This window comes from Lissotriton helveticus, chromosome 2_1 (assembly GCF_964261635.1).
Source record: "Lissotriton helveticus chromosome 2_1, aLisHel1.1, whole genome shotgun sequence".
In the NCBI taxonomy this organism is placed as follows: Eukaryota; Metazoa; Chordata; class Amphibia; order Caudata; family Salamandridae; genus Lissotriton; species Lissotriton helveticus.
The window spans coordinates 824,271,765-824,290,294 of record NC_136059.1 but is presented as its reverse complement, the minus strand read 5'-3'; the positions used below and the strand labels follow the sequence as shown (position 1 = coordinate 824,290,294).

Here is an 18,530-nt window from a genome sequence, read left to right as displayed (position 1 = left end):
CGGGGGAAGGGCAAATGGAAGTGACAGTAGTAATAATGGAGACAGCTTGTTGGATGGGTTGTTAGCAGAACGTCCGGGATCTTACAGTGTGCAATTGGGAGAAGTGGGATGAAGTCCGGATAGCACTGCTAATGTGGGAGGTGTGTCAGCCCTAGTCGCTCCTGATCCAGTGGTCGTGGGAAAGATATCAGCAGGAACAAGGAGGACAGGAGGGTCCGTTTTGGGAGGTGTGGAACTGAGAAGTGACAATACTACTTTTACAATTAAGTTACAAGAGGAAATTAAAGAAATTGAGAAGAAAATAAGGTGAGGAGCTACGAAAATTGATCAAAAAAAAGGTTTGATTGACTATGAGGCAACAATCAAAGTAAGAAAACAAACCAAATTCTTATGTGATGAATGGGACTATGCCAATGGTCAAATTTTAACGTTTGCAAAAAAGTATGATGCTCCTCGCCGAGAGCTTAAATCTGGAAAATATGCAAAACTCCAATACAACTGAGCACCTCAGAATCGGAGGTTGAAATCTCAGAAGAAGAACAAGCACGAAGTGATAAAGAAGGTGGAGAAGAAAATCAATCCACTACTTTTTTTCAGGAGTACGAGTTAATGCGAGGTTTGAGACAAAGACCTGCCCCACGCACACATCCCCCAGAAATAAGAAAAGGAAGACCAGGATGGGCAAGAAAAGTCGAAACGAAATGTTCAACCCCAATTGTAACTCACAGCAAATGGGGGGCGCGATGGAACTAAACGAGAATGAAACAAAACAAACAGTAATAAATTTGTCAAACAAAGAACTATCTAAAACTGAGTTGGAAGTATTACAACTGGACCTTACTTTTTGCCCCACACCAACTTTTGACTACACACAAATGCGCATAGACCTATATAAGTTTGTTCGCAAAATCAAATTAATGAAAATACACATCCTACATCCAAAGGAAAAAACTATGCAATCTCTGGAGGACAAAGATATTTTTGACCAACTGACGGGAGCTGAATGACATCAGAACACTTCATGATCTAGATGATGAGTCTGACTTTTAAGGGGATCAAGGTGTAAATCCAACACAAATGTTGGAAGAAACAGGAATTATGCAAAAAGGATGCAAAAGCCAACTGAAAGTTAAGTCAAGATTCATCCCTAGAACTCCATATGATGCATTTGATACCTTCCAAGAAGTGGCAACTGATGAATTGAGGAACTTACAAAACAAGAAGTTCAATTGTAAAAAGAGGAATCTAACCAAAGACCAATGGGAAGTAATCAAAAGCTTGAAAGAGGATGAGATGATCATTATTAAACCATCCGATAAGGGTGAAAATGTAGTGATTATCAATAAACTACAATATGAGGATGAAGCCTTATCCCAATTGAAGAAGAAGGAACATTATATCCCAATCAACAGACAACAGTACCTCAAAAGTATCTCGGATTTCACAAACTTAATTACAAGATGGAGAGATGAAGGGATATTAGAGCAGGAAGATTGGCTTTTTTTTAAATGTGACCATCCAGAACTAGCCACATTTTACCATCTCCCGCAGGTACACAAACGCAGAATATGGCCTCCAGGTAGGCCCATTGTGTTGTCAAAAAATAGTCTGTTGGAGAATACTTCCACTTACATTGATCATTTCATTTCCCCTTTCGTCAAAGACCTAAGTTTTTACTTAAGGGACACAAAAGACTTCTTACGAATTATTGAAGGAACATCATGGGAGGAGGACATGCTATTAATAACTCTTGATATTTCAAGCCTGTACACGTCCAAACGTCATGATGATGGTCTACGAGCAATGAGTTTCTTTCTGGAAAACAGAGCACTTAAATATCGTAGACATAGTCAGATGCTCAGTGAATTAACCAGATTTTGTCTATGTAATAACATCTTTACATTCTCAGGACAACTGTATTTACAACAACAGGGTACAGCGATGGGCACGTGCTTCACCTCCAGCTACGCAAACTTGTTTGTGGGCTGGTGGGAGAAGCCCGTGGCCTGGGCGTGTACCAATGAGAAATGGATGGATAAAATCATCTTGTGGACCCGCTACAGTTTGTCCTGTGGGGGTGGGCTCACAAAGCGAAGCAGAAGAATACATTTGAGCTTTAAATATCAATTAATGTAATTTGGAATTCACAAGCTGCATCAGCAACAAAGAAGTGTTCTATTTAGATCTGAGAGTTTATGTAGAAGAAAACAACTTAGAAACTGCTCTCTTTCGCAAACCAACAGCAGGAAATACAATCCTGCATGCAGGAAGCTGTCATCCGAGGAGTGTAGTTAACAACATTCCTCTGGGAGAATTTCTAAGGATGAAGCGTAATTGTGCTACCAAGCAGGAATGTGAGAAAGCTATATCATAGTCAAGAAAGAGATTCCAACAAAGTGGCTACTGTAAGGGAATTTTAGATCAAGCTCAAAATAAATGTAACTCTATTGAAAGAAGCCATTTGCTGGTAGATAAACCAAGCATTTCAGATCAGAAAGTGAGAATGATTACCAATTACACAGAGAAATCCTCAGAAGTTTTCCAAATTCTTAAAAGAAACTGGAAAGTTCTTCAATCAGACAATGTGGTTGGCAAGCTCCTACCACAAAACCCACTTGTGACATATAGAAAGGGTAATTTCATCAAAGATCATTTAGTGAACAGTCATTTCGATCCCAAAAAGAGAAAAAAGGCACCTATTACAGGATTTTACCCATGTATGAAATGCAAAGCATGCAAAACCAGCCATAAAGTAAAGGAGTATCTCATACAGGGTAAAAAAGCCAAAACCCCCATCTCCAAATTGTTAAATTGCAACTCAGACTACACAGTCTATTGTCTAGTGTGCCCCTGTGGGAAGCAATATGTGGGGAGCACAATTCATCCCACAAAGAAAAGGATTCTTGAGCACCTCAGAGTGATCAATAACAAAAACCATAATTACCCTGTTGCTCGTCACTTTGAAAGAGAACATGACAGCAATAGCAACTTACTCTCTTTCTTCATCCTCGATCAGATTGTAAAATCGGAAAGGAGGAGGAGATTGGATAAGAAAGCTGCGCACACTTGAGTCAAAGTACATCATTAAATTGCAAACAAAAACACCGAGAGGGCTTAACAATGAAGAAGAGATGTTGGTTCACATTTAATAGCTACCAGTCTCCTAATTGGACTGTTTAAAAAAAATGACTCATTCTCATTGAATAGGGTCCTCCATACATGAAAATGGGTATTAGTACCAGGTCCCCATTCTGTATTAATCTGATCCTGCCTATACTTGAACATCATATGTCACTTGCCCATTCAGGGCAATATCTCCCTAATAAACTCTCCACATGTAGTCTTTTATAGACGTATAGATTATCCTGTCTAAAAACAAAGCTGCTGATTCAAAGCTTTAACATAGCGGCTTATATTGAGTATGCTCGAAATAATGATATTAGATCGCACTACACGTTAGATTCATGATTATAATGAATTGGTATGTATAATACATTTGATTTGTAAATAGGTCTTGTAACAATTTAGGTTTTCAAGAGATTTTCCAATATGAAGTACTGGTCATCGAGATTCATTTGCATGTAGTGCGAATCAACCATTTCAAAATGGCCACCAAAAATGTGGCGTTTTTCCTTTTTCCCTTTTCACTGTCTATACAATGCACAGCCACTTTCTATGCACATGATACTTGTATAGCACTTTTTATTTAAACACTGAACTTTATTGAAATATTAATACTGACGAAGGCGGGAACGCCGAAACGCGTTTGTTAACTCTTTTTGCAGCATACAATAAATTTGGCAATTTGGACATCGGAAATGGCTTTGAGTGCGCTCTATTGAGATTGGTTCGCCGCGGACGAGTGGCCAAGTGTTGGGAAAATATAAATATATAAATATATATATATATAAATGCCACTAAGAATATGAAACATAACTTTCTCATACGGAACCCAGAAACAATTGTTTTAGATGCCTACTTCTGTACGTAAAGGTGTCATTAACTACCTTAACTTCTTCACTAACAGGAGAGCCCAATGGAAGAAAGCCTTTACGTCCATGTTCAGTTCCAAACCTTTAAAGAAAACACCTCATGGTTTTGGCTTATCCACCATTCCATCTCCAATCCTCAAAGCTGAACTGACCATTTTCCTATACAACAACAGGATCATTCTTTTTCAAGCATCAGACGGCAATCTAGAATAATTTGAAAAACTCTGAGGATCAAAAATTCACTGACTAACAATAACCCAGCGGTACTCCCAAATCAAGGTCTTTCCTCCGCATTGAATTTTCATCCCCCGCCACCAGCTCCATCTCCTCCCCCCACTTTTACCTCACTCTCCTGTTCCCTGAGCAACCAACTCCCCTGCTCCAATGCCAAAACTTCTGAGGGAGAACCTAGGCCTCTTATCACAACTAAATGAAATGAAATTGGGTTTTGTAAAGCGCACTTCTACCCTGAGGCCTCATAGCGCGTAGGACGGGTGGGCGGGGAGAGCACTAGGCATTGCAAATTAGTGAAAGAGGAAGGTTTTCAGAAGTTTGCGAAACTTTAGTAGATCTGATTCGCTGCGCAAGGTGAGGGGGAGGGAGTTCCAACAGGAGCCAGCATTCCAAGAGAAGGAACGACCCCCCATCTAGCTTGTTTAATTTTCCGTGAGACTGCAAGAAACGTTGTGCTAGAACGCAGGTTTCTGGGGAGGTGGTAAGGGGTCACTAAGGAACAGATCATAGCAGGGCCTGCGTGCCACATAGCTTTGTGGGCTATGCACATCGACTTGAATTGAATGCTGTCCTGTATTGGCAGCCAGTGGAGTTTTTTCAAAGCAGCTGACCCGGAGTGTCTCCGAGGAAGCCTCAAAAGTAAGCGTGCCGCAGGGTTTCGAGTCACCTTAAGTTTTTGGATGGTAGTCTCTAGGGCACCCAGATACAGGACGTTCCCGTAGTCTAGACGGGACAGGATAAGAGCCCGCACCATGATCCTACAGGCTTGAAAAGGGAGAAGGGGCAGAATTTTCCTCAACAGCCTCATCAGGCCGAGACAGGTGGCAGAGAGCTTGGTAGCTTGATGATTGAAGCAAAGAGTGCTATCTAGCCATACTCCGAGACTCTGGATCTGATCTTTATGCTCTGGTAGAGTGCCCATACATGACTGCCAGTCTAAGGTTGCTCTGGGTGCCGGGGACTTACCCAGGAACATCAGTTCTGTCTTGTCCCCGTTTAACCTTAGATGGGAGAGTGCCATCCAGTCGGCTACTGCTTCAAGGCAGCTGCCCAGGGTGCTAGATGATCCCTCGGGGTGGTTGAAAGCGACCACCAGTTGGGTATCATCTGCATAGGTGACAATCTCAATGCTGAAAGGACGCACTATCCCCACCAAAGGCTCCATATAAATATTAAACAGGGAACCCCGCAGAAGAGTGGACATAGTTTGGATTGAGTAGCACCCTCCGAGACCTGAAATAAACGGTCTTCCAGAAAATATTGCAGCCAGGTGAGAGCCAGCCCTGTCACTCCGAGCTGTTTTAGAAGTGAGAGCAAGATGTTATGATCCACCGTGTCGAAGGCGGAACTGAGGTCCAGCAAAATTATTGCTGCCGTGCCGCCTTGGTTTAGATACCTCAGAGCGCACTCTGTCACTACCAGGAGGGCTGCCTCCGTCCCGAGCTTCGGGCGGCAACCTGCTTGGGAGTCATGAAGAAGATTGTTAGACTCCAGATGTGAACCAAGATGGAATTAATATTCTTCTCAAGCAGCTTGCACAGCCATGGTAGGAGGGATATCGGACGATAATTGGCCATGATGGAAGGATCGAGATTGTGTTTCATCAATAAAGGTCTGACTTGGGCACATTTCCACGCCAGCTGCACCTTTCCTGCAGTGATAGAGGCATTTAAAACGTTCCGGATCACTGGTCGGATTACATCAGAGACTAGCATCAGATGGCGCGGCGGGGCTGAATCAGTCGGAGAGCCGGATGATACTCTAGACATTATAGTGTTCGTTGAGTCCTCGTCCAGCAGAGGGAACTCCGCTAGAGCGCAATGCGTAGGCGACAGGCTACTATCGGCACCAAGAGAAATAGATTTACCCTGGGACGAGGTAAAAGAGAGGGAGATAAGCTGAATTTTTTGGTGGAAGTATTCAGCCTGCTTATCGCATCGATTTTGAGCCTCTCTCGGGTCAGGGGTTTTTTGTGTGATGTTAATCAACGATTTGGCAATCCGAAAGATTTCCCTCTGGGAATTAGCTGCCGCGCTTATCTTGAACTCATAAAATGCAGATTGCGCCGTTGTTATTTCCACCTTATACTTTCTGATCGCTTCCCTGTAAGCGTTCCTGCTTTCAGCCTCAGGTGCCTGCCTCCAGCTCCTCTCTAATTTCCTACACCTTTGTTTCAATTCCCTTAATTTGGAAGTAAACCATGGTGCCTCTTTTGATTTGATTTTTTTGTGTAAGTTTTTTAAAGGGATTAAAGAATCCAGCGAGGTCTGTATCAAGGCATCAAAGTTGCTATTAGGCTTGCCCGGGTCAAGGTCAGACAGAGGAGTACTAGCGGTCAGTGAGGTCGACTACTGGCTAGCAGAGAGGTTCGACCAGTTCCTCCCCAACAGAGGAACTGGGGTCTGAGCTACGGGGGGAGTCAAAATTTCCCAGTTCAGCGAACCAGTAAGTGATCGGTCCATGGGATTGGGGGGCCTACGTGGAGTTTTTGGTCATTGCTGAGCACAGCATCTAAAAGATGGCCCTTAATATGTGTAGGTGCAGAGCCCTACTGCACAATTTGAAGAGCTGCTAAGCTGGACAAAAGATCCCTTGCTTGATGATCAGAGGGATCATCTAGCTGTATGTTCAGATCTCCGAGGACTGTGAAGCTTGCTGGGGATAGTGCTAACTCCGAGACGAAGGATGGAAGGCTATCGAGAAACTGGCCCATCGGTCCTGGTGGCCGGTAAAGTAACAGGCCAGAAAAGGTCACTGTGGGTGAGAATTCAAGTGCAAAGCTCATGCTTTCGCATTTGGGTACTTCCGCAGTAGATGAGCGACATCGGAAACAATACTTAAGGTTTATCCCCAGACCCCCACCTCTGCCAGTTTTCCAGTCTGATCTGTGTAATGAGTACCCTAGCTGTAGAATCTGTGTGATGGCTGGGTCAGCCTCGTCTCGCAGCCATGTTTCAGATAGGAAGAGATAGTCGGGATTCAGAGTTTCCAAAAGGAGTGACAGTTCTTCAGAATGCTTTATAAGGGAGCGGCAGTTTAAAAGAAACATTTTTATTGGTGGCCGGGGTTCATGGCCTGTTTTAGTGTGAGGTTTGAGTTCGAAATCACAGTGGGAGCAGTTTAAAATATTATTAACCGGGCACATTGCGTGAAGACATATCATCGGGGACAGCCTTCAAGTTCCGCAATGACTGAGTCGTAACTATAGCGGATGGTCTTAATTTTATCAAAAAGATCAGGGGTCTTGGCCCCTGGTCCCAGCCGGGCTCGGACGGGCGCAGACGGGCATGCCTTTGGCACGCCGCCGGCACGCCCGCTGCGCGCCTCCACTGCGCGTGCACGTGGTGTGGTGGCTAAGTAGTCTGGGGTGCTCCAGAACTAGAGCGCTACCCCACCGGAAGTGTGAATCTTCTCCCGGGTGCCCTCTGCACAAACGGCAATAGCCGCGACGGACCGGGGCCTGGAAGAGTGAGCAGGTAGGAGTGACCACATAGTTAATTTTAAAATATGGCGATTAAAACCAGTTACCGCAATGGCAATAGCAGTTTCCCATTCACGCAAGCACACATCAACTAGCAGTGTCAGCCGAGAATCACCGCGTCCGCTGCACGTGCGCGTGGTGTGGTGGCTAAGTAGTCTGGGGTGCTCCAGAACTAGAGCGCTACCTCACCGGAAGTGTGAATCTTCTCCTAAGGGCCCTCCGCACAAAGGTCAATAGCCACGACGGACGGGGGCCTGGAAGAGTGAGCAGGTAGGAGTGACCACAGAGTTAATTTTAAAATAGGGCGATTAAAACCAGTTACTGCAATGGCAATAGCAGTTTCCCATTCACGCAAGCACACATCAACTAGCAGTGTCTCAGCCGAGAATTACCGCGACCGCTGTGCGTGCGCGTGGTGTGGTGGCTAAGTAGTCTGGGGTGCTCCAGAACTAGAGCACTACCCCACCGGAAGTGTGAATCTTCTCCCGAGGGCCCTCCGCACAAAAGGCAATAGCCACAACAGACGGGGCCTGGAAGAGTGAGCAGGTAGGAGTGACCACAGAATTAATTTTAAAATATGGCGATTAAAGACAGTTACCGCAGTGGCAATAGCAGTTTCCAATTCACGCAAGCACACATCAACTAGCAGTGTCTCAGCCGAGAATCACCGCGTCCGATGAATGCTGGGTTACCCTACCTACCCCCTCAGTAAACTCATAGGTCTGTGAATCTCAATACTCCCCCCTCCCCCCCCTTATAGCCTTCTACAACAGGCTAGGGAACAGTATGTATTTGAACCAACCCTCATCTTCATCACCTTTGCTGCCTTGTGTGCCATGCTCATCGGACGGTCAACACAAGATAGACAATGAAGGCTATATTCTCACACCTTTGCCTGCATCTCCTCTCACCTCATACAATACCAGTTAAACCACAACCCCCCCTTCGGCTCTCCTGTTGGTTTCCTACAAACAAATTAGGAATGCTCACCTTCTACCACTGCTCACTCCTCTCAGGGTTCACATCTACTTCATCCCCACAGACCTCTGACACATACTTTAAACCCACCCGACTGAGGCTAAACTGACTGACATCATGAGGGATATTCATATAGTCAAAGAGGGTCTTCAGAACTTATTACACTTCTCTGTGAAGATGGAGAAGGTTTAGGACCTTTTTCGATCTTTTGAGTCTAACCTATCTAACTTCCCTACAGAGGTCAAACACTTCAGAATTAGCTCATCCATGGAATACCTATCGAATCCAAACTGGACCTCACAACCTTATCCGAATCATCTTCCTAGACCGCACAGGGTTACCGATCATTTGACCGAAGCAGAAATTCACTCCATTTTACTTACTTACAACACCTTTCATACTGGCTCATCTCGTTCCTCATCCATTACCCAAAATATTCACGCCAACCCGTTAAGAGAATCCAGCGTCAATCTCAGATCAATTAACAAGGGCAACGTATTAAAAGTCCATACTGCACACATAGAAACTGTAGGAACCAAATCACAAATCAAATCAATGCTTATTAACTGCAGTTCAACAGTAAGGCACGCAGCTAATATTGCTGACCTTATACTCTCACATTAAGTAGACCTTCTGATATTAACCGAAACCTGGCTCAAAGACTCTTCTACTTCAATCCTGGACACCTTAGTACCCCCCCCGAACAGGACATCATCAGACTAGATAGAACAATTAAAATTGGGGGAGGCATTGCTTCTACCACTCCAGTCTCTCCCTAAGACATGCAGTCAGCTCTGATGTCCTCCTGCGAACACTTGCCCATCGAGAACTTGAACAACGACAAGCTAGATGTACTCTTCACATGATCCATCATCCCCCGGATGACAATCTTCTTCTCATCGAACAAATAATGGAATCCATAGCGGCAAACTCTGACCAATTCACAAATCACATCTTCCTTGGGAACGTCCACCTACACTGGACCGACTAAAAGGAACTATTAATTAGCATTTTCAAGTCTTTCCTCTCTGACTTTAGCTTCACCCAATCTTGCAACAGTCATACACATAACAGAGGCTCTACACTAGACCTAATCATAGCTAAAGATAATGTCATACAATTGAACGCCACAACACCTTGTGACTAGTCAGACCACTCCCTAATCTCCTTTCTCATATTGTCAAGGGTGATTAGACTAGGACAACTTCGCAAGTCCAAACAATAGTCCAGAGATCTGAGGAACATTAACATGAAGGACCTTATGACATTATTTAATAATATGTCTCAAACAAAGAGAGAGGGAGGGAGGGAGAAATAAACACATTATTTAATATGTCAGGTTGACCACTGAATAAAGTTTTTGTGTGGAATACAACCTCAACATTTTTAATTCACTTTTTTCACACCATTGTCATGAAAAACCAGCTCTGTAGTATCCTGGCATTGAAGCACACCAGGGAGGCATTTGGCTTCCCCTGGAGGGCCCATGATGAAGCATGTCACCAACCAGGTTGGTGAGTGAGGGCTTCCTATAAAATCCAATAAGATTTTTTTCACCTCTTTCACCTTTCTCTCGTTTTTGTGCTGACACACCTAAAACGCTCGACACTCTTCTGTTGTTCGATAATTATGGAATAATAGTCTGTCTCCACCCCCCCAAACTTGACACATCTGGGTGGCCTCACGGAACACAACATTCATTCCATGTCTGACAATTTTGATTCACTTGCCCCTTTGCAGCACAAAATGATGCCTTACATTCACACAAACCCTTGGTTCAATGGGTCCCTGAACGAGGAACAACGTAAACAAAGACTGGTAGAGAGACATTGGAATATTCCCCAAATATAACAAACCTCAAACAGCTAAGGAGAACAAGGAATGCATATAACAAACATATCCGTAGTGGCAAAACAGATCACTTTAGGTCACAACTTGACAATGCTAAAAACAGACCTACAAACATTTTTGAAATCCTCAAACAGCAAACGAACTACTCGGTCATACAAGGATCATCAATGATTCACTACCCAATGGTGAGGAGTTCTCATTGGGAAAACAAAAAAGATTGCAGCTTCCCTTAACAGACATGCATCATCAGTCTCTGTCTACTACCTCCTCATAACTTCGTCCTGAGAATCTACATCTTGATGGCCTACCATTCTTTACCCTCAAAATTAGTGTATCTTGGAATTCCTTTATACTTCCAAATGATGCAAAGCTTCACAACAATCTAAATGCACTAAAACCCTCAAACCAATTTAACGATCCTATGCCTACCAAGTTCTTTAAAGACATTACAAATTCCATTTTCCACCTCTAGTCTAAGATTGGCCATGAATCTCTTGTTCAGGGCGCAATTCCAGACTGCCTAAAGATTGGACAAGTCACCCCATCCCGAAGATTTATCCAACCCTAACAACTTCGACCTATCAACAATATCATGACTCTAGCCAAACTACTTGAGAAATGCGTACACACACAACAATTTCAGCTCCTTGACCAATACCAATCGGGCTTCAGATCAGGTCACACTACAGAAATGGCACTAACACACATTGTTGATGATGCTCTAAAACTACCTCGACCAAATCTCAGGGCAGTAAGGTTGTTCATTTAGAGATGATGTATATAGATGGGCTTAGAGGGCATGACCAGGGTTTTGTTATGCAGTATATGACCAGAGGTTACAAATGTTTGGGGCTGTCGTTTACGGACCCGAATGGTTTATTTTCTTGTTTTACAACGACTATATATTAGTCACCTGCTTGGCACTCAATATATGGACGATTGTATGTTTTCACTATTTAGTAATGCCTATAATTACTATATCTGCTGACTCAATAAAAAGAGTTTTGAAGACAAAAAAAAAAAAATACCTCGACCAGAAGGAACCTTGCCTGCTGATATTGCTTGACCTCTCCTCGGCATTTGACACAGTCAAACATGATATATTGACTGAACTACTTGAAAAAAGGATGGGGTATCGGGCCCAGTTTTAGACCGTTTTTTCTTTCTTCATAATAGAACACACAGATTCAAAGTCAACCATGACCTTTCCAACAGTAAACCGATTTAAATTGGAGTACCTCAAGGCTCAGCACTCCCTCCCATACTCTTGACTTGTACATGGAATCTCTCACCAAAATTCTAAACAAGTCAAACATAAACTACCACATGTACGGAGTTGACACTCAACGGTACATGAGAATTTCTTCTCAGAATGACAACAAAACTCTTGATAGTGCACTTCGGAAAACCCAGCAATGGTTGTCTCAAAACCACCTTATGTTGAATAGACTCAAGACTGAGTTCCTCCTAAATGCCCTCCACAATCACTCAGCCCCCATTCAGGATTGGTTCAAACAACAAACAGCCCTAAATTGCATCCCGCATATTGCAGAATCCCTGGGCATAACCTTGGACAAATGTCTAAATATGCAAGACTACATCAGTGCAATAACAAGAGGAGCCAATCATCAGCTCAACACACTAAGGAAAGTCAAACCATTCCTACCGCCTGAAGACATGAAATTAGCTGGCCAATCACTGCTCATCTCCCAGTTAGACTATGGATTTGTGACCCTGGCTGGGCTACCCAAAGCTAAACTGGCACCTTTAAGGGCTACTTTGAACTCTGCTGTCAGACTCATCATGGGATCAAGTAAAAGTGAGCACATCAATCCAGATGTAATCCAACACAACTGGTGCTCTCTCGATGCAATGATACGTTACAGGATAATGTGCTTAACCCACAACATACTACATCATAACATTCCTTCTTATTCGACAAAAAAACTTGACATTTCTGGCATGAACCGAGCTCCCTTAGTAGTTCCAATACTCTACCGCTGAAACCACAAACCTTCAAAAAGTAGAAAACCTACAACTGCGGCTTCTCTGGTCTGGCTCCAAGAATATAGAATAATCTCCCTCCTGAAATCAGAACAAACCCCTTCAACAGCAGCATTAAAAAAAGAAGTCAAAGGCTTACTCTTGAAGAGCGAAGTGCGACAATAAAACAAGTGTCCCCCTTTTTAACTTTAACGCCATATGCACAACTCTGGCCTACCACACTAGTAAGCATGTTGTGAATTTGTAACCTCTTATTGTTGTATCATTTTCCTTTGTTCCTGCTTAATGTCAATGATTAGATGTACAGCGCTCTGATACCCTAGCGGTCTTGTTTGCGCTAAATAAATCTTCTCAAAATAAAATTTTAAAAAACAGAGGGGGAGAAATAGGAAAATGTGTGCGCGAGATCCCAAGGTAAGAAAGAAAAATAAGAATGAGATACAAGAGGCGCAGAGGAAAAGAGAAAGGAAAGAACAGGAGGAGAAAGGAACAGTGAAAGAAAATAAAAAACAAGGTGAAAGGAAGGATGGAAGGGTGAAAGAAAGGGTGAGGTAATGAAAGGACAGTCTGAAAGGTAGGAACAATGGATGAGAGAGTGAAAGGATTGATATGTGAAAGGGTGACTGAAATGAAGGATGAAGAAAGGACAGATGAGAAAGAGTGAAAAGGTATAATAAAGACTGAAAGGGAGTGGATGGGTCGACTCTGAAATGAGTTAGATGTGGATAATTAGTAGGATGAAAGGATGGATGGATGGAAAGGTGAAGGGATTGACAGATGAAAGGATGAATAGGTGGAACAGTGAATTAATTGATTGATAGATAGATGGATGGAAAGAGGATGAAAGCACAAAGGATACCCTCCCTAAGTAGAGTTGGGTTTGCTTACTCTGAGAGGGTATGGTTCAAGTAGTGGCGATTTTAATTTTCTGGCTTCTCACTTGGAGGATAGTAATACATGATTTAAGAACACTCTGTAACATAATAACTGCAGTTATCGAAGCAGAAATTTTAGGAGACAAAATGTATGATTAGCAGATGGTTCACAATTCTATCAACAGAGAAGTGTTAAAATAGACTATTGCTTTCACATAGCACCTTATCTTTACAGAGGGTCCCAAACAGGCAAAACTGCCCGATCATTCTGCTTTTATAATAATGAAATTTGTATAACTGGTGAAAACACACATGACCACCTACCTTTCCTGCAGTAGCAAAGAATTCTCCATCTGGTGAAAAACTCATCAGGTAAACGGAAGAAGCAGTTCTGTAGAAGATGTAATGGATTAAAATGTTAACAATACTATTTTAACTGGAAAATAAGTATTACGCTTTACATAGAAAAAAAGAGTAGTGTCTACAAATGCTGTAACCAAATAAAATCAAGTGTCAACGGAGACAATTTTTGCCTTCAAATGAATTCATGTGAATTATACAACTGTGTGTATTATCAATGGGAACTAGCCTTTGAGGCTAGTTCCCTTTGATAATACATATATTTCAGGGGAAGTGATCTAGCCCTGCTGTTCCACCCTCTTCCCTTGATACCTAATAATTTTACAACTGTGACATCTATTTTAAGAGTTTTTAACCAGTTTAAAAAAAAAAAATGATTTGGTGTCCCATTTTCTAGTATGCTTCAAAGTCTATAATAAATCCCTAGGAGTTCTACTGACGGGCAAAAGAAACATAGTGTGTTCAAGCACAGTTCTACATGAAAATAACATCAGATATGGACACCACCCAGCTCCAGTATTGCCTTTCAGGTGAGTGCTCCTTGCAAATATGTTCTATGCACACTAATTTACACCTTCGCTGGTATTCACCAGAATTTGCAATGCTTTACTTATAATTCCATGTACTTCTGAGCTTGAACCTGGGAGGCCCAAGGTAAAGTGGTGTTGAATGTGAAAGGTCAAGGAATGCCACAATTTTTTATGGACGGATCAAGAAGGGACATTTTAACATAGAAAATGCTTTTCAATGTGAAGAAAAAAAACCATGACTTTAATCTGTATCCTAAAGGAGATTTGCTGCAGAGCAGTCATTGGGTGCATTGTGTGATAGGGAATGTACGTGTACATCACTGAAACTACAACAATCATTCGTATACCAGAGTTAAAATTGGGGCTTTTGTAAATAGGGTTGTAAGAAATATAGACAAATCAAAGTTGTATTTTCACGCTTAGAGGTTTTAAGGCTTTTGAGAATCAGCATCTTGGATCTTCATGTCATAATTTAAAAAGCAAATCAAAGCCCAAAATAAAATGGACAATAACAAAAGAGATTTAAACTTCAGAAATCCTACAGGAATATGACCAACATTTTCAGAGGATGGTTAAGGTTTTTATGCTTTAGGGGTAGCATATTTAGTTTTTGATGGCAAACAAACACCTAAAACAAATTGGTAATGCTAATCTCAGAAAGGATAACATTCTCCACAGAAAGCTCTACTGACTACATGGGATTTTCTGTAATATTGCCAACTTTGACTTATTTCACAAAACAATGGAGTTTAATAATTTAAATTGGTTTAAAAAAAGGATTGTAACATGTGAAGATGCTAGTTAGAAATCATAATTTAGGAATATTTCTCCAATGTGGAGATATTCTAAAAAGTAAAAACCTCTTTAAATGCTTGTCACGGAACATCTCCCAGCAATAACTAATTAAAAATGGAGACAACGTTAAATACTTTCAGTTCATCCAAGTCATTATGAGGGAGTGTAAGGACTAAATTGTGTATTTTGTTCTGTAAATTTGCACAACTGGAAATTCATGAATATGAAACATAAACCTGGAGTAGGACACAAACAAATAGTTAAATCGGGCCTTAAATGGGTACTAGACAGCGCGAAGCAAAGTCTGAGGTTTCAAAAGGTACCATGTCATGCATTAGCAGCTCATAGCAGGAAGCTACTGTGGGTAGATACCACACATAAAATGTCCTCTGCACAATCCACGTGCTTGTACCTGGATGAAACACGGGGGCATTCAAACAGGTAAAGAGCCTCTTTTCTAGAGAGCCATGATATACGTGTGACAGTCAGTAAATCCTTGGTCCTTGTATTGGATAAAAAGCCACAACAGGTTGTGTCGCCTGACCTGGGCCATTTGGCAATTATGCATATGGGTAATACAAAAAATACATTTCCTCTATTTGTTTCTAACAGGATTTGGTTTTGGTTGGCTATTTTAAAATGCTGCTTGCTTTTTCGGTATCTACATTTTTAACTTGAAAGTGGGTGTCCTAAGTAACATTTCTGCTTTTTTCTCATCACTGTTCTCCTCACGTCTGGTATTTTACCATCAACAAATGCAAGAGGTGTATGAAATAAACAATAGTAATGGGTGGTGTGAAAGAATAGACTTACTCATATTTGTTATTCAGACAACTGCCTGACTCAAAAGATGAGAGGAAAATGAAAGTAAGGGACTGTGTGTTGGCGTCATTTGTTGCTCGCTCTCGATGGCTTTGTGCTGGGGTGTAGAGGATTAAAGCGCATTCTGACACCGAAGTCTGGCCGGAGCATACAGTACTAAAAGATAAGGTGGCCATAAAGCGTGCAACAGCGCTGGAAGGCTTAATGAGCCATGACAGAAAGGCAGATGGCGGCTGCGAGCGTGCACGCCCACGTGCACTGAAGCTTTAGGCCACCAAAACCCTCTGGTGCCACTTTTAAAAGTCACACTTACTAAATGTCTCGAAGAGACAGTTTGCGCTGTCTCAAGCGAGACCTAAAAAACAATCACTAAGAGTACAGAGCTAAGGCTGCAGACTCTGCAATGCCCGTTAGCTTTCCAGTTATTATTATATATAAATTAGGTCCTCCCGAATACGGAGGATCTGCAAATATAAAGGTTGGAGCAAAGAGGTGGTTGGGCTATATTACAGTATTACTGGACATGGGATGTGTATCCTGAACCACTTATCTGGTCAATGTTACACATGCAACTATACGTATACTGTACTTGGGGATAGAGAATTGTGGTCTTAAACGTGCTTTATCCCATGCAGGGGGTTTTAAATTACATACGTGAGGCAATCTCTGAATCTGTTTCAATACGCGTTGCTATTAGAAGTGGCATTGGGAGATGATGCACTGTACTCCCTTTCCCTCAGTGACTTAGAGGTTTTTTGGGAATCGCTCAGAGAGCTGTCTGTCAGTTTTGCTAACCTCAGGCGCTTTCCGAATGTATACTTTAACTCTATACCAACAATTGTCTTCTTTGTTTTTTTCTCTCTGTTAGCGGGCATATCCTAGCCCTTTTCAGCTTCGAAAACTTATGGTCCTATTTTTGGTACCGGTAAGGTTGAAATGTTAAGTTTGACTAAGCTTCTGGTGTTATTTGATGGTAGTGATATATATTATATCTTTCTGAATTTTAGAGTTAAAAATGGTTTATAAGTTCAACCTAAATGGAATAATAATGCCTTTTCTTTGCTTGTTTATAAATCGGAACCACGTATATTACTAGCAAGCTTATATGTGATACAGTGGGGAATTCCCATAAGGATCTTATAACTTAGGTAATACTTAAGCCCTTCATAGAAAATTCCTCATGGCTATCACATTTTCTTTTTGGAATGCTTAATACATTACTGAATATAATATTTCGGCCGTTTTTCCTGTTTGTTCCCTTAAAGTTTTTACTTGTGGAGGAAATTTCAGAGTACCTCTTCTGGGAACAAGTCGTCTGTCTAGTAAGGGCTACTATACCCTTGTAAGTTGTTCCTTACATAATATTAGACTTGAGCCTAATAAAGTTGGGACGTAACTTGTGCATGTTTTAGCATTCTAGCTTTCTTTAACCAATTTGTGCCTTTTTTTTAACTACTGAACCACCTAATCTTTCAGCATCTGTACTTGTATGATGCAGTTTTTTTCACCGCGGGTGAGTTGCCTTAACAAAACATTAGGCGAAGCCAAAAAATCTTAAGCTACTATTCGTGGACTTTTCCATGATCGATATAAAATATATCATACTCACATATGAGCTCTATATATTAAAAATTTACTTTTTTAGATATTGACTTTATTTGGTGCTGATTCTTACTACTGATGATTTGCACTTAGCGACTTAATAGGTATTTTAAACACATCGGCCAAAATTTGGCTTATTTTATAAAATAGGGGGATTTATAGCATTCCGTTTTACTATGATATGGTAAGGCTATACATAATATATGTAACCTTTTCTTCTTTACTTTCTATTCTACTAGGACGAGGTCAACTATATAGGGGATCCCAGGATGTCGGCGATATTTGAACATACCAACTGGACTGTTTCTGAAAGGTATATTGACTCAGGCTAACACTATTTCCTTATATAGACGGAAGAATTTTTTGGTTCCTATGATTGTATAAAAAATACACACTCACCAGAGACTAGATTTTTGTTTCTGGTCCTGCAGCTAATTTTCAGTCACGGGATGGACTTGGGTCTATACAGCACAGAAAAGTAGTATGGAGAGCACAATTATCACTCACTCTGCACGTAACTAAGCCTGTTTCCTCTTCACTTAATTTTTGCTAATATATACTACATATCTCTTTGTTTGGCATCACTTGCACCCTTGAATAAGTTACTAAGTAACGAAACACGTTTTGGCTGCCGATCCATCACTCCACAGGAAGATTACTCTTACATCTTCCTTCTGTGCGATACTGTGCTAATTCAATCCATGTGCTTTGAATGAAATTGAATAAGATCCATTGCTTCATAATAAGTCTACTGTATTACACTTGCAATCTCCGTAATATTGTAACATTGGGACTTATGTGCTTTGAACAAAATGTATGAAGAATAATGCTGAGCTTATATATCTCACAGGCTTAAATAGTACTAAAAATTACTTATTGTTATTTGTATACATTGGACATCTCAAGACAGAACACTGTATGAATAAATCAATAAAAAAGTTAGAGTGCCGAGGTTATATCTATATATTGTATTTATACTGGGTTTGTGAAAACCGCAGTAAGTAGA

At 41.5% G+C, this 18,530-nt stretch overlaps 1 protein-coding gene across 4 annotated transcripts in view; it reads right to left on the bottom strand.

Annotated features, from left to right (window-relative positions):
- Positions 1–18,530, bottom strand: part of DMXL1 (Dmx like 1) — a 2,287,446-nt gene that overhangs the window by 1,943,331 nt on the left and 325,585 nt on the right. For all 4 annotated transcript variants that reach the window (XM_078675553.1, XM_078675555.1, XM_078675552.1 and 1 more), the window contains one exon: positions 13,740–13,806. In XM_078675553.1, the coding sequence (XP_078531679.1) occupies positions 13,740–13,806 (67 nt within the window). The remainder of the gene's footprint in view (positions 1–13,739; positions 13,807–18,530) is intronic.